At 50.8% G+C, this 16,879-nt stretch overlaps 2 protein-coding genes across 2 annotated transcripts; both read right to left on the reverse strand.

Annotated features, from left to right (window-relative positions):
- Positions 1-26: 26 nt before the first annotated feature.
- Positions 27-7,469, reverse strand: GPATCH3 (G-patch domain containing 3). Its single transcript, XM_027568878.2, has 7 exons — positions 7,002-7,469; positions 4,644-5,065; positions 2,980-3,154; positions 2,608-2,667; positions 1,744-1,865; positions 1,503-1,630; positions 27-775 (listed from the first exon to the last, which is right to left on the reverse strand). The coding sequence occupies exons 1-7, from the start codon at positions 7,435-7,437 to the stop codon at positions 559-561; spliced, it is 1,560 nt and encodes a 519-aa protein (XP_027424679.1). The 5' UTR covers positions 7,438-7,469; the 3' UTR covers positions 27-558.
- A 5,604-nt stretch (positions 7,470-13,073) lies between these two features.
- NR0B2 (nuclear receptor subfamily 0 group B member 2) lies at positions 13,074-15,037 on the reverse strand. Its single transcript, XM_027602420.2, has 2 exons — positions 14,460-15,037; positions 13,074-13,681 (listed from the first exon to the last, which is right to left on the reverse strand). Exons 1-2 carry the CDS (start codon positions 14,998-15,000, stop codon positions 13,383-13,385), a joined length of 840 nt encoding a protein of 279 aa, XP_027458221.2. The 5' UTR covers positions 15,001-15,037; the 3' UTR covers positions 13,074-13,382.
- Positions 15,038-16,879: the final 1,842 nt, after the last annotated feature.

Consider the following 16,879-nt stretch of genomic DNA (forward strand, 5'->3'; position numbering starts at 1 on the left):
TAGAAGATAAAAAGGGAACTCCGGTAGTAAACTTCTTTATTCTCCCGGTAGGTCGCAGACCCGGGCCACCTCCCGCCGGCCTTGCCGCTCCGGGTCCCAGCCAGTCAGGGGAGGAGGCGATGGAGCGCCCGCCCCAAGATCGTCTCTTACTAGCACCACGAGTCCTCCCCTCTTCCAGGTCCATTACCCCTTCTTTTTGACCTTTATAGCGACCCCCCCCCCCCCCCCCGCCCGCCAAGGAACTTTGTGCTGAGAACTCCAGTCAATACCGCTGTTCAAGGTACTGGGCGAGGCAACACGGGCAAGCCCAAACAGGGGCTGGGGATGGGAAACCAATGAGAGGTCATTAAGCCCTAATATTAAAAGAGGAGGCTAGGGGGCTTTGGGGAAACTGCCCTTGAGGTAGAGAGCCAGAAGGCAAGTTCAGAATAAAGCACCCTGAACAAGCTGCACAGATTGCTGTTCCCAAAGTTCTTTAGGCTGTGGTGGGAGATAAGGCCAAGGCAGTGGGCTGCCACTGTGCAGTTATGAGTGATACTGAGGAAGGCCTCAAAACTGTCACTCAGGCTCTGAGGGGGTGTCCAAGGCACAGCTGGAACTCCTCACAAAGGCCACGTCTGGCCGAAACTTCATGCTGGTGGGTGGCTGGCGTCGGAGCAGCGACTCCCCTTGATCTTGAGGTAGGGGCTCATCATAGATGGTGGAGATGAGCCCCAAGCCAGTTCCACGGAGCCTCTTCAGTTGCCCAAATGGCTGTAGCTTCTCTCCGTGGTACCTGCATTAAAAAGAGCTCACAGTGAGAGGACTGCTCTCAATCAAACTCTTTAATAGGTTGGGAAAGGACAGAGAAGCAGCTCTCACATGTCTGGTTTGTCCCAAAGACAGAGCCTTTAAATCTGGATCTTTGCTTTTCAGCCTCCTTATCTATTCACTGACAGTGCCAGCAACCTGGGGCCTCACACACTGCTTTCATTTTATTTATTTATTTATTTAAGATTTTATTTATTTATTTGACAGAGAGAAACACAGTGAGAGAGGGACACAAGCAGGGGGAGTGGGGAGGGAGAAGCAGGCTTCCCGCGGAGCAGGGAGCCCGATGTGGGGCTCAGTCCCAGGACCCTGGGACCATGACCTGAGCCGAAGGCGGACGTTTAACGACTGAGCCACCCAGGCGCCCCTCATTGCTTTCATTTTAAATAGTACACAGAGTTTAGAACAACTGTCAGCAAACTGTGACTTACAAGCACTCCCTAATGGCAATCATCAAGTCCAAACTCCTCAGACCAGGGGGTATGACTCCCCCAAAGATTAGTGATCCTGTTAAGCCTTAGGGCTTGGTCCAAAAAAATAGTGCCAGACCTACCTTTTCCTTCTAATTCTGCTTTGAAGTTCATCCTCTAGGAGTCTCTAGCACCCATCCCAAAATCAGAGGGACGGGGGAAACCAGGGTACAGATGAAAGGCTAGCTGGGTCTCCCAGGGAAGTCCCTTGGTCATACTCACCCCAATCCACGCTTGCATCTAGGGTGCTGGCCATCACTATCCAGGGCCTCAGGCACCCCTGAACACTGACTGCCCAGACCCTGGCCCTCAGCCCAGCCCTGCCGCTCCATCACCCTCCGTCCAATGCCCTGTGCAGGGAAGAGAGAAGACTCAAGAGTATGGGGTTCCTTGTGTGTGGGGGGGGGTTGGAATGGGGACAGAGAAGGAAAAGAGGGGTCAATGGGCTAGGCACAGTGCTTACCTTGGTGTAGCGCTCAAAGGTGCCCACTTGGCATTTGATCACAGAGCTGTCCTCCTGGCCATCACGGAGTCTCCGTTCCAGACGCATTTGGATAGAGTCTCGGGCATCCTTGTCTCCACCATCTGAGGAAGCAGAGCTCAGTTTGCAGAAGGGTCTCTCAGCAGAAAGGGGGGAAAAATCAGATTTCTAGGCCCTCCTCACAATATTTACATATTCATCTTTAGGGTGTTTTATTAATTTTTAAAAAATTTTTATTTAACAGAGAGAGCATGAGCAGGGGGGAGAGGTAGAGGGAAAGGGACAAGTAGACTCCCCGCTGAACAGGGAGCCCGACTCCGGACTCGATCCCAGGACCCCGGGATCATGACCTGAGCTGAAGGCAGACACTCAAATGACGGAGCCACTCAGGCGCCCCTGGTGTTTTAGTATTTTATTATTATTGGAGTAGGGACCCTGGCTTTCCCAGATGAGGAAACTGGTTACAGAAAAGTCATAGAGCCAAAAGATGAGAAGTGGAATTAGAACCCAGGTCTTTCCCTCCCACCCTCCCCTCACCCAGGTCATTTTTGACTCCAGAATCTAAACTCCTAACCAGAGCCTGAGCTCCTGGCCCTCCCATTCTACCAGGGCCTGCCCACCAGAACCAGAGCCCCCCAAAGGCTGACTCCACGAAAAAAAGGAAAAAGGCTCTGCCCACAACCAGCAGTTGATGCACACAAGTGGAGATGTTTGAAGAGAGGAACCCTCTCAGTGGCCGACCCCAAGGGAACTGGTCCCATCTCTGCTAAGCAGGCCTGGTAAAGTGTCACTGCAAGGCCAGAAGACCAGCTCCCCCTCCCCATACTGCAAGCCCTGGCCCAGTACCTGTGTCGTAGTACACACTCATGTCCACGTCCCAGTCATCGGCTGTCTGTTCATCAAAGTCTGCAGAGAAGTCAAACAGAGTCAGCAAAGGACTCACAGTTCTGTTGAGAGTTAAATCTAAACTAAGACCTATGTTCTAGAACTTGGGGCTTTTCATTGTATTTTTAAATCTTTCCTGGGGGGGTCATTTTTTCTCCACTCCACTGATCCCCCACCCCTAAAAAGGATGACAGGTCTCTCACACAAGCAAGGTAAGCCTCTTTGCTAGCCCTTTATTTGGCCTCACTGCCAAAGAACCCACCATGTGGAATGGAGAACCCTGACCCAATGCACCAGGGATCACTCCTGCCCTGGTCTGGGTGCCAGCATTACCTCCTTCTTCCTCCTGCCAGAACTGGGCGTCTGTGTAGAACACCAGGCCGGAGCCGCCTTTCTCCCACTTGAGCTCAATCTCCTCCTCAAAGAGCCGCTCAGTGATGCGCTCCTGCCCGGTCACATCTTCATGCAGTGCTTCATGACGCTCCCACTCTTCACCCCGGTCGTCATCCTTGGAGAAGGTGAGGCGAGGTGACCTGTCTGTCCAGCCTCCTGACCTCATGCCCGCAAGGAGGGCAGCTCAGGGCCGAGGAAGCCCGTGAGCCAGGCCCTCAGCTCCATTCTTCCAAATTTCTCTTAGAAGCAGCACATATTTGGCCCTAGAGGGCTTGCCCAACACATCTCTCCATCGGCCTTCCCCAAAGCCTGACTCCCTCTTAACCTCTGCGCTTCTGGCCATGTTGTTTCCCCTGCTGGAAATATCTGCCCTCCTCTCCTACCACCTTCTCTTCTTCAACTGGTAAATCCTCATCCCTCAAGTTCTACAGTCCTACACGAAGCCCCCACACAGAGGCCCACAGCACTCTTGCTGGTCTCCGAACTCCTCACTTTGGAGGTAATCGGTACACACTGTTTAGGCCTCCACACATTATGTCATAAAGAAAGAGGGGTAACAACTAAGACAACCTATTGTCTACTGTGTCAGGCCTTTCTCATAACTTAGCTCCTTTGATCACCCCAACAACACTGTGAGGTGAGTACCAACATTCCCGTTCTACAAATGAGGAGACCTGGGTTCAGAGGAGTAAAGTGATTTGCCCAAAATAATACACCAAGAGAGTGGCAGAGCCAGCATTCAAACCCAGGTTGCCATACCATACAGCCTTTCCAGATGCTGATTCTCTCTCTTCAGGGAGATTTAAGGCTCTTTCAAGGCAGGAAATGGATCTTGGAATGTCTCTGGAATCCTGCACTAGCCTGTGTGTACAACTACCTGTCTAGACTTGCAGAATGATAGGATGACTCCTGGCTTGAAATCTTGGGGGTCCCTGTCTTAGTTAAACTCCCAAGAGGCCTCAGGAGCCACTGCTGCAGAACAGGTGCTGGGGAACAGTCCAGACGGTACTATACTAAGGATGTGGTACAGATGTCAGCAACTCTGGGCTGGCAGCTTTGAAGACACAGATGAATTATTTTTTTACCCAGAGTATGCACACACAGAAAAGTTTCTCCAAAATCACACCTCTCCTGATTTTATGGATGAACAACCAAATTCGGAGAAAGAGGAAAAAGAAATGTCTATTTCATTGATAAAATTAGAGTGGGAGCTAGTGTCCAAGCCACAGACTCAAGGTCAGAAAATAGAGATGACTTCTCAGTCACGTAATGAAAGCACACAGAGGTTAGACAAGCAGCAAAGGGGGCCAAGTTCACATCCCACCTATGAAAAGGATGCTCCTCACATTCCTTCTAAGAGAATGCAAAGACGACCCCTTCGAGAATCTTCTGATAAAAACTCTGGCCCCTCTCCTCAAAGAAGTGCGTATTTGCACATGCAAATGCAGTTTTATATTCAACGACAGGGAGTTCTAACTCTCTGGAACCCTCCTGAGAAGCCTGCACGTTTAGAACTATTGTAATACACAACCGAAGAGTGATAGTATTAATGCTTTAGCCTCTCTTAAGCTGCCAGCAAAGACAGGGTAGCTCACTGTACTCACATCATCTGAGTGTGACTCTTCCTCCTCCTTTTCCCCTTCCTCCTCTGGCTCTCCATGGGAGCTGGCTGGTATGTCTGCGAGGCAGGTGCCTTGGGGTATTTCTTCACCTTCAGCCGTGTACACAAGCTCTTCCTGCTCCACAGTCTCTGAGTCCTCATACTTGAACGGTACATTGCCGTAGCGCCGGGAAGAACCTGTCTTGGGGAACTGGAGTTGCAGCTGGGTGATGATGCGAGGGGGTAGGCGGCAGGCCCGGATCAACTCCAAAAAGACCCGCAGAGGAGTCCCCACATTCCCATTGGGCATCAGCACTGGTGGGTTCAGCTCTGGCAGTTGCCTCAGATCGGCCAGAGTGAAGGCTTCACTCTTAGCTTTCCGACTATGCAGCTCCTTCCGGGTTTTGAAAGGAAAGGAGCCCAAACCTTGGAAAGGAAAGGAAAAAATGGCTCTTGAAATCTAGAAGCCTCCAGCAACACTTGAGCCAGAAATTGGTTCAACTCTTTTGGCCTAATGCTGTTCCTCCCTTTCACACTTCTCCAGAGTAACTTCCTCCATTTCCTGACCAGAACCACCTAATAATTTCATGCCATTTCTCATCACCCCAGCTGAGCACACGAGTTTCTTTCAGATCTGGTTCCCGTTGACTTTTTGATTCTCAAATGCCACCGACCCCCACTCCCTGCACATCCTCATACCATGTGCTTCATCCACACCAAACAATTTAACATGCCCTGAAAGTTCCATGGGCTTTCACCATCTGTCTGTGTCTGCAAATGCCATTTACTTTGAACACCGTTCCTTCCTACAAACTCCTGTTTCTCTTTCAGATCCAGATGAAAAGCCACATTTCCTGATCCCTCTAGGGGATCAGTTTCTCCCTCCTGTCATCTCGCAGCACTTGGTAATAAAGAGTATGGGCTCTGGGGCAATGTGCCTGGGTTTGTACTGTGCCTCTGCCACTTCTTAGCTGTGTAACCTTGAGCAGGTAACATAACTTCTGTATCCCTCAGTATCCTCACTTATAAAATGGGTAACAATAGCTCCTACCTTATAGGATTGTTGCAAGGAGTCAATAGGAAAATGAAAGGCTTAGAACAGTGCCTAGTAAGTACACAGGAAGTGCTCAGTAAACAATTATAATGGCATCTCGGGTGCCTGGGTGGCTCAGTTGGTTAAGCGACTGCCTTCAGCTCAGGTCATGATCCCGGAGTCCTGGGATCGAGTCCCACATCAGGCTCCTGGCTCAGCGGGGAGCCTGCTTCTCCCTCTGACCCTCTCCCCTCTCATGCTGTTTCTCTCTCTCTCTCAAATAAATCAATAAAATCTTTAAAAAAAATTATAATGGCATCTCTGTGACAATTACCTTTTTACAAATCTGTCTTCCTCTCTGAATCCTGAGCACAGGCTGTGTCTAACTGTTCTCTGCACAGCTGCTAGAGTCACACTAAGTGCAGCATATAAGCTTGATTTGTTGAATGAATGAATGAGAGGACTCTGCAGTGTTTCCTGTTCCCCCATCAAAGTGATTTCCCATGAAAATGGGAGCTGTCCAGAGAAAAGAGATTGTCTTTTCATTTGCGTCTTGCCAAGACAGGGCTGGATAGGAAGCAACGAAGAATGTGATAAAGACAGACAATAAGGGGCACCTGGGTGGCTCAGTCACTAAGTGTCTGCCTTCGGCTCAGGTCATGATCCCAGGATCCTGGGATCGAGCCCCGCATTGGGCTCCCTGCTCCGCGGGAAGCCTCCTTCTCCCTTTCCCAGTTCCCCTGCTTGTGTTCCCTCTCTTGCTATGTCTCTGTCAAATAAATAAATAAAATCTTAAAAAAAAAAAAAGACACTAAGTGACGCCTGGGTGTCTAAGTCAGTTAAGCGTCTGCCTTCCGCTAGGGTTGTGATCTCGGGGTCCTGGGATGGAGTCCCGTATCAGGCTCCTTGATCGGCAGGGAGCCTGCTTCTCCCTCTGCTTGCCACTCCCCTTGCTTATGTGCGCGCGCGCTCTCTCTCACAAATAAATAAATAAATAAAATCTTAAAAAAGACAATAAGAGGATTAGAAATCTCATTTCCTTTTCTTCCTTCCGTGTCAGTGGAATATCAACCCCTCAGATTGAGAAAAGGGTCTCAGAAGGAATCTAATAAATTGGAAAATGAAGTTTCATCCCATCAGGCCTCTTCCCGTTATTTCCACTCTAAGTTAGACTAACATGCAGTTGAGCCTGAAACTGATCAGAACTGACCTAAAACTCTCAATTAAGAGTCTGATAATCAGAGACCTGACTTATCCCCGTCATCCCTCAGGAAAGGGGTCTCCGTTCCAGGGCCGGTAGGCTCAGTCTATTATCTTTCCCACCCGTACCTGACGCCTCAGTAGGTAGCCGCAGTCTGCGGATGAAACAACGACCGGGCAACCAAGTCCCCTGAGAATCCAGCCATCTGCGGCCCGAGTACATGCGAAGAAGCTGTTGAGCTTGAGCTGCCCCCCGTACCGAAATGACGCAGCAGCAGGTGCGGGTCTGGACGGGAGCAGAGTCCGGAGTGGAGAGAGCGTGGGCATCGGTGGCCGAAGTCTGGGCGAGGTCCTGGCCCACAGGAATTAGGGCAGAGTCGGGAGCAGCCTTGGAGGGAGCCCGCTCAGGCCGATGCCGGTAGTGGAAACACAGGAAGCCACAGCCGGGCTGTTCTCGGAACTGGCTAAAGTAGCTCCGGAGCTGGGCCGACCGCAAACCCGCGGGGATACCGCTCACTATTAAATAGACTGTCGCCTCCTCCTCCGCCTCGCTGGGCACCGCCATCTTGGATTGTCACGTGATCCGCTGGGACCAACTCTCGCGAGAATAGCGCAAGCCGCGCGGAGGCCGCTGCTACGCAATGTAGAGTGATCCGCGATTAGTGCGCCGGGTTGTGGTGGAGCCGCTGAGAAGGTATGGGGTAAGTCGTTCGGGTCGCTCCCCGGCAGAGAGAAGCCGACGATGATGAGAACACTCACCTGAGAAATGGGTTTTACAGATCTCTTTCATAAGGCTTTAGTGATGATAAAATTAGAAGCCTGCGGGAGGTGCAGTTTTTAAGATTTTTGGTTTTTGGGGATTTCCCACACCTAATCACAGCTTTCTCCTTCACAGCCTTTTCAGTTCATTCACTTATTCTTCCAAAGCATATTCATGCCCTTCCACAAATCTCTAAGGAAAAGATAAGCCAATTGAAAAGTGGACTGAAGACACTTCACAGAAAAGAAACATCGAATTAACAATGAAAGAGCCTCAATTTCATTGATAATCAAGGAAATGCAGTGAGACCCACTTAACATCCATCAGACTGGCAAAAATTTTAAATCCTCAAGTGTCGGTGACAGTGTAAACAACTGGATCTCCCATACACCACTGAGGAGTGTAAACTAGTACAACCACTCTGGAAAACAATTTGACATTACCCAGTAGAAGTGAAGCTACTCATATCCTTTGACCCAGCAATTCCACTACTATGTATATATACTTAAAAGAAATTCTTGCATATGTCTCTATTGACAATGTTAAACTTCACCCAGCCCTGTGATCCTGGAAAAGAGTGAAGGTTAAGAAACCCCATTCCCACCCTTTTGTGTCCTGGAACACAGCTTACTGCAAAGAAACACGCTTCCTTTTATGACTTAGATAAAACCCATGGGTGCCCCCCTTGTTTACCTATGTCAAGGCTAGCAACAGGCTCCAAATTCCAATTCTTTGCCTTGTAAACGCTTAGATGAACTGCTTGTCCCCACTGATCAATCAGAACAAAATGCTTGTTAACCAAACTTTGGTTAAGCTTCTCTCCTTTCCCCGGGTCCCTGAACTTTGCCTCCCTCTCCCACCCCCCAAGTTTGCGCCAGCGCACAACCCCTCCTGAGAATAGGCTGGCTTCAGGGTAAAACATTTTCTGATCTACTGTCCCATCATGCCACTCCTGGCACTTCCTCACACCCAGTTCTTTGTAGCCTTGTTTACTTTTCCCTCTGAATGATGAACTCCTTTTGCCTAACCCTTGAAGGTAGATCTCATGGTCCCATTGCAATAGCTTCTTTCTCCCTTGCAATAGTTCCTTTCCTCTCTTGCAATAATCATTTAAAATGAAGTCCCTCTTTGGGACGCCTGGGTGGCTCAGTCGTTAAGCGTCTGCCTTCGGCTCAGGTCATGATCCCAGGGTCCTGGGATTGAGCCCCGCATCGGGCTCCCTGCTCAGCGGGGAGTCTGCTTCTCCCTCTCCCACTTCCCCCCTCTTGTGCTCTCTCTTTCTCACTCTCTCTGAAATAAAGTAAAATAAAATCTTAAAAAATATATATAAAAAATAAAGTAAAATGAAGTCCCTCTTTACTGAGTCCAGATTTGTTTTTTATTTGACAATATATATGAATATTCATAGCTGCAGTGTTTGTAAGAGCAAAAAATTGGCATTTAATACTATTAAGCAGGTATATGATGTTGAGGGGACATAAACAAGTCAGAAAACAGAATTATCTATATGAAAAGTTCAAAAATACAAAAATATTTCTTAGGGATACATAAGTAAGTATGCATTAAAATAATAAAGAAAAGGAAATGATTAACCCCAAATTCAGGGTAATCATTACCTTTAGGGGGAGGTGATAGATTTAGAAAGGGACTTCAAAGTTGATGGGACATGATGAGGGTTCATTGTACTCCTATTCTTTACACTTAATATATTTTATAAATGCTTAGAGCACAGCTCTTGATAAACGTTAGCTGGTTATTGTTTAGTAGCCACCCAGGACGACCCACCTGGAATGAGTGATTCCCCTTTTAACCCTGGTTCCCCTGAGACCTTAGCCTTGTTGCCTCTAGCAGTTTCACTGGGATTGCCTTTCTCTGCTTCCTTGTTCTGGGCTCTTGTCCACCTTTCCAGACCCATCTCTTGCTGCCCTGGGCCCAAGTTGCCCCAGACGGTTTGCAGTTAGCTGAACACTCTGTCACCCTGGTGTTTTTTGCACCTCTCATTCCCTCTATCTAGAATGCCCATCCCTTGGGCGCCTGGGTGGCTCAGTTGGTTAAGCGACTGCCTTCGGCTCAGGTCATGATCCTGGAGTCCCAGGATCGAGTCCCGCATCTGGCTCCCTGCTCGGCGGGGAGTTTGCTTCTCCCTCTGACCCTCTTCCCTCTCGTGCTCTCTCATTCTCTCTCTCTCTCAAATAAATAATAAAATCTTAAAAAAAAAAAAAAATAGAATGCCCATCCCTTGGGAAACCCCTATTCATTCTCTTTAGCTCAGAGCAGTCACCATGGGGCTGAAGCATTCTTCCCACCTCCAGACAGATTTAATCACTCCCTCTTCAGAGCTCCTGCTGCTCTCTGAACATCCCTCTATCACAGTTCAGATCTCTCTGGGTTGCAATTACTTCTGTGTCTCTCTCTGCCATAGACAGGATGTTCAGTGAAGGCAGGAGCTATATCTTATGTATTTTGCCCCCCTAAGCACCTAGCACAGGGTCTGGTACAAGTGGTCATCAAGAGAGATGTTCAATGATGGCATGAATGGAGGGATCGATGGTGGATGTTGGCTTTTTGTTGGCATCATAGGTTCTAGGATACCCACAGGCAGGGTGTGTCGGCCAAGGCACAGCACCTGACTGCTTATTAAGCAGTCAACGATTAGGCTAACAAAGGTAGAGATAATGGTGATAATAAAATGATACCCAAGGCTGAGCCCTCTCCTGACTCCTAGTGAGTTATCCCTGGCTGGGCCTGAGGATAAGGATCACGGCTGCGAGGGTAGATGGTCAGTAAACAGGAGCTGAGCTGGCTCCAGACAGCCTGATCCTGGCCATGACTCATGCCAACCTGTGCTGGCGAGCCTGGCCCCCACAGTCATACAGGCCTGAGTTCAAATCTCAGCATAGATAGTGATCAGTCGAGACACTGAGTATAAGTTGCATACCCTGTCTGAGCCTGTTTCCTCCTCTGCCCTCTCTGGTTGATGAGGCAGTTCCCACTTCTAAGCTGCTGATAATGGAGACACAGTCCCCCACATTTGTCTCACAGAGAAAGCATCAGTGCTCTTATTGTATTATAATTCTCTCTTTAGTTTTGCTAGATTTTTCTTGATCTTCCTTGCAGAAGGTTTGGATAGGGCACAGGGAACGACAAGAAATACAGATGAGAAACAGAGTGTAGCTCCCCAACCATGTGGAGGGGACAGGGAAGAAGTTTGCAAAGGAGCAAGGTAATGCTGATCAGGGAAGCTATTTGGGTGATGGAAACATTAGATAAGTTGAGGGGAAAGGCTGGGGTGGGTGGTGGAGAGGAGCACTTTCTAGTGGCTGTTCAAAGTTGGAGGAGGGAAGGGGTGAGGGGCAGGAAGATTCAGCCTGCAGGTTCAGAGAGGTGCAACAATAAACTAATGGGGGCAGTTAGTGAAGGAACATAAAAGATAGAAGGACCTGAAATCCCTGACTCCTCTGGATTTGGCTCCTCTGGAGAGACAAGGCATCTGCTCTTGGAAGAGTTCCCTCCCGCATCTGTGTGGTGAGATGGACAGTGTATGTCCAAGTGCCCGGAGGGGCAGGCAGAGAGAGGGGCCCTGGGGGCCTGAGCTCTGAGTCTGGGAGTTCTGGTGGAAAGGTAGGGGAGGGGGAATGCAAGGCCTGCTCTAGGCTGTAAAGGATGCTTGTATTTGGGACTTTGATTAGGTCCTGGCTTGGGGGAGCTGTGGAGCAGGGCATGGCCTGTGTGAGAGGAGGGTAGGTGTTGGGATCACCATGGGGAAAGGGGGTGATTGGTTAGTTGAGGCCCCAAATGCCAAGCAGAGCAGTTTGGCCGGGATTAGCAGGCTCTGGGTAGACCCTGAAGATGTGCAGACATCAGTCTGCTTACATTGGGGGCCACTTGTCTTTCTCCTGTGACATACAGAAAATGGAGAACATGCCCCAGTGTGAGGGTGTCTCCCTATCGTGTGCCCGCCCTTGAGCATAGGGATGGATGTGTGAACATCTGTCTCCAGTGCATGTGCCTATTGTCACGTGTTTGGGTCTGCTGAATGTCACCGAGTGAGTGTATCTTGGCTGTCCATTTCCGTGCTGTGTGTGGGTGGATGGTGGGTCTGTTTTATGGGTCTGCGTAGGTGTGTGTCTTAGCGCGTGCATGTGCGTGTGTGAGAGTTGTAGGTCTGAGTTGTGTGTGTCCTTGTGGGGTGTGGGGTGTGTGTTTCTGCCACTCTGGGTGTCTGAGTGGTGAGTGGGTGATTGGGTGAGGGACAGGGGTGCCCTTGCTGCTGGCACTGGGTGCCCATAATGGGTATATGGCTAGTTCAATTGTGGTCCTATCCTGGGGGCCTTCAGGAGAGGCCTGAATGACAACTCTTCGACTGTTGTCCCTGAGTGAATGACCTCTCATTGAGCAATAATTAACTTGGCCCCATGAAGAGAATCCGAACTGGTGGTGAAGAGGGTGGGACTGGTATGGGCAGGGCCTTATTGCTAAAGAAAGGGGGAGGCCTGCAAGGGGGTCCTATAGGCATGTGTGTTGTTATCATTCCCTCCCGTGTGCAGGTCAGTCACCCTAACCTGGGTGGTATTCAAAATCTTTACCCAGCTGTGAGCCACAGAGATTGACCAATCAGAACAGACCCGATCCCGCACTGAATGGAGTAGTCCTGGAGGCCTTGGTTATGCCAGGCACCGCCTCTCTGGTTGCTGGCCAATGAGAATGGATTCCACACTTGATCTTAGCCAAAAGGCTGAGAAGCGATTGAGAATGGATTCCAGGAGAAGAGCTGGGACAGAGGGGCCATGGAAGGGAACTCAGAGGGGCTCAGGGCTGTAGCTGTGAATCAACTGCTATGGAAGAGTCTCAGACTTCAAAGCTGGGGTGGCAGCTAAACCTCACCCGGCCTTGGCCTCCACACAGCTGCGCCAGGCCAGCCCTGGGTGCCCTTAAAAGAAGGGCCTCCCATTGGGACAGCAGTGGACTATCCTCTTCTGTCACCTGCAGGAATGGGGAAGTGAATGATCCCAAACTGTAGAAATTCCAGTGACCTTGCCTGTTTCAATTTGGGAATGGGCTGCTTCATATTCCTTACTGGCTGTGATCTGACTCTCATTGAGGTGAGAGGGAGCTTGTAGGGGTCAGAAGCCAAGGGAGGGGTCAGTGAGGGACTTAGGGATAAGGAAGAGACACCCCCAGCCCCAAAGGTAAAAGCAAGGAAGTAAGGAGGCCTGAACTGATCCTAACCCCTGGATTCAGTCCTGTGCAAAATAAATCTCGTCCCCCAAAATGAAATAATCATCCCACCCTGAAAAACTAATATCCCAGTTCCCTGAGGCCTGGCTCCAGCACTCCTTATGGTTCCTTCCTCTGGAACTCTTTCTGATAGGAGCAGGGTGGGCCCTGGAAGTGAGACATTCCCTTCCACATGTACAAATTACAGGGTCAGGCTCCGAAGGTGTCATGCCTTTTATTACAAAAACCAATAACTTAAATCAGTTCTGTGCAAAGTCAGTAGGACTCTTGTCCCAATGAGCAATCTAAGCTTCCATCCCCATCTCAGGAGGGGTCGGGAGTTTTGGCCCAGAGGCTCTGAGGACCACTAAGGGATGACCAGACAGCTGGAGCACCGTGTCAAACCAAGAAAGGCCAAGGGGGGGAGGTGTGCGGTGAGTGAGGGGCCCCATAGCTCGTCTTGTTGGTTCCAGGGAAGCTGAGGCCTGCCTCCTCTGGGAGCCGGTGTCACGCCTGGGGACAGCTGGACCAAGTCAGTGCTGCCAGCTTCTGCCCAGCCTACACTTGCTCTCTGCCTGGGCTGGAACAGGTTGGCTCAGCAAAAGCATGTCCTCAAGGAGACCAGCGATGTCAATGTCTCCAATAATAGGGCGGAAGAAGAGGTCCCCAAGCAGGCTGGGCGGGATGGACTTGAGGGTGGAGGCTGTGAGAAGGACACGGGCCAAGCGGCCTTGGCCTGCGGGGCACCAGGGCTCCAGGACCTCACACAGCGCGTGGTGAGCCTCTTGCTGCAGGTGTCCGATGTGGGAGGAGGCGTGGAGGCCTGGCATGTCTGTGGGCAGAGAGCGTGAAGAGGGCGGGTGAGTACCCCACTCCCAGGCAGCAATACTAGCCCAAGACCTGAGGTCACTGGGTTGGTCTTTGAGGCGCCATTACTACCTCCTCAATGTATTTATCATTTTATTTATTCATCCATTTATGGGGCAGCCCAGAGTAATGGTTAAGAGCCAGACTGCCTGGGTTTGAATCCCACACTGTCACTTAATAGCAGCATGACCTCAGATAAGTTAATATCTGTGCCTCAGTTTCCTCCTCTGTAAAATGGCAATAATAATACCTATCTCCTAGGCATGTTATGAAGTTTAAAACAGCTAGTATATGCAAAACCCTTATAATTGGGCCTAACATATGGTAAATGTAATACGAATATTCATTACTATCACTATAATTAATTAATTTATACATTCCATGAGGGCTTTCTGGTGAGGAATTCTCTCACATTTTCATTCTTCTCTATGGGGTCTTTCTGAACCCGCAGTTTTACCTGTGACTGAGGCACAGCTGTGTCTGCCCACCTTCCCTGAGGGTCAACGGCAAGTTTCTCAGGCAGAGTGGCAAGGACCAGTCTCTGGAGTGAATAAACCTGAATTCCCGTCCCTGCTTTGCCTGTACCAGGCTGTGTGACCTCCAGCCAATCACTTAACCTCTCGGAGCCTCTTTTGTGAGGTGACTTTCGGTGATAATGAGGACCCAAAGAGATAACGGGGGTCAAGCCCTGAGAAAGTGCCTTCCCTGGCTGGGCCCCCATCCAGGAATGTCTGGAAGCTCACCAGGATTGAAGAGGATGGTCTCTTTCAGGTAGGCATATTCCTTGGGGCCCAGCTCCAGGCTCCAGAAGGACTCCAGGCAGCATTGAAGCCGCTGTACGGCAGCTAGTGAGGGCTGGGGCCGATCGGGCAGCTGGCCGCCGCCTGCATTGCTACTGGGCTCCTCCAGCAAGATCTTCTTGAGTATGCTGGGGGCCGGTGCCTCAGCCACCTCGAAAGTCACAGTGTCTTGGGCCAACCCCAGCAGGAAGAGGGGGCCCCAGCAGCCTCGCAGCAGCCGCTGCTGGTCCTGAGGGGGCAGCTGACAGAAGGACGGCAGGTTCCTGAGGAAGCCTACTGTCCTGGCCAGAACATCCAAGGCCTCCCGGCAGGTGCGATGCGGGGCACACAGTCGGACAGGCCGGTGCTGTCTGCATAGGCAGCGACTCGGAGCTGGGGGCACAGCGGGCCTAGCCCTGAGGCTGGGGCTCAGAAGTGCATACAGGATGGCTGGGCGGCCTGCAGCACCCTGACACGGGCAGGTCCCTGGCTGGCTGGAGCTCATGGTTGGGGATCTGCTCGTCCTTCCGCCTGGCCCTCCTGCTCTCTGCTCTGCCCCCTGGGTGCTATTTATAGCCCCAGTGGGAGGGACGGTGCGGCGCGGGGGGGGGGGGGGGGGGGGGGGGGGGGAGTGGCCTGACAACCTTGACTCCAGAAGTCGTGTTCATTGAAAAAAAGAAACACGCACTGCCTGCAGGATTGGTGGGGCAGTGGTGGGGGAGGGGGCTTTGGGAGTTCCACGTGGCCCTGATAATCACTTCAGTCAATGAAGCAGCCCGTGCAGGGCACAGCCAGCTTGGCTGCCCCTTATCGGGTGACTCAAGTGGATAAACAGGGTCATTAACCTAGGCTGTACCAGGGCACCAAGGCCTCAGGTGCACAATCAGCAGGTGGCCATTGCAGGTGTCCCTGTTGGAGCCTGCAGGACTCTCACTAAGCTGGGAAGCCAGCCCTGGAGCTGGACAAGCCTTGAATGCAAGGCCCAACCTGGAAGTGCCTTATCACTGACTTGTTTGCCTAACCTTGGGGCTTTGCTCCTGTTGTTGGTAAGGAACCGGCTGCAGGGAAGGGAGCCAGGACCCTGGGGGGCTGGGAGGACTTTGCCCACTGTGCAGACTAGGAGGCCTCCCTCCCCTGACTCCAGTTCTGGGAGCCCTGCAGAAATAAGGTTCTTAAGAACTCTCTCTCCTCAGCTTGGATTCCTAAAGTTCTGGAAAGACTGTATCTGCTGAGAAGCCCTCGCAGAATGATAATGAAGTACGGCTACTATTTATTGAGCACTGACTGTATGCCAGGCACTTTCCATTCTGATATTCAGAGCTTCCCCATGAGGCAAGATTCTTACTTTTTGAAACTCAAAGAGGTGAAGTGACTTGCCCAAGGTCAGACCACTAAGAAGAGACAAGAGCTCAGATCTGTCTGACTCTAAAGTCCTTGCTTGTTCCCCTGGGCCCTCTGGCCAATTGTGTGGCCCAAGCTCTGTGACCTAAGTTTCCCAGAGCTGGTGGCCACCTGGGTCGCCCTCCCCCCCTTGTAGCAACCTGGTCTACAGACATTGCCTACTTATGATCTGGGCAGACACTTCGCACTGCCGCCAGCCACATGGCAACTCTGTCCTGGGCATCTGTCTCAGGATGGTGGGGCACAGGGTGTGAGAGAGGGTGGGAAGGTCCTCGGCTGTGTCAGGTCTATGGACCTTGGCAAGCCCAGCTTGGCAAGTCTTCTGCTAGCACACTGTTGGGCAGCCATCACCAACCCTGGCACTGGCTCCGGGCTCTATCATTTTCCAGGTGTGTGACCTTGGGCTGATCCCTGTGGGCCTCAGGTGCTTCATCCGGGACAATAACAAAGTGAGGTCCTGGATGTGAAATTCCAAGCAGTCTCTGGCATACAGTAGGAGGACTTTGCCCCTCCCTTTCCTCTGTGGAAGGAACTAAGCCCTAGCTGACAGAGTGCCTCTTTCTTTTGATTGTGAATAATCTTTTTTTTAAAAGATTTTTACTTATTTATTTGAAACAGAGAGAATGAGAGAGAGCACATGAGAGGGGGGAGGGTCAGAGGGAGAAGCAGACTCCCTGCCCAGCAGGGAGCCCGATGTGGGACTCGATCCAGGGACTCCAGGATCATGACCTGAGCCGAAGGCAGTTGCCCAACCAACTGAGCCACCCAGGCGCCCCTTGATTGTGAATAATCTTAATCCTTCCATTCATAAAATTCCTCTCACATCCTTTTATCTCACTGAGTCCTCAGCATCTCCCCGAAGGAGACTCTGGAGTCGGACTGCCTGGGTTCAAATCCTGCTTCATCACTTAGTGACATTGGGCAAGTCACTTTCTATTTCTGTGCCTCAGTTTCCTCATCTTTAAAATGTACAAGAAAGGCCA

This window comes from Zalophus californianus, chromosome 4 (genome assembly GCF_009762305.2).
Source record: "Zalophus californianus isolate mZalCal1 chromosome 4, mZalCal1.pri.v2, whole genome shotgun sequence".
In the NCBI taxonomy this organism is placed as follows: Eukaryota; Metazoa; Chordata; class Mammalia; order Carnivora; family Otariidae; genus Zalophus; species Zalophus californianus.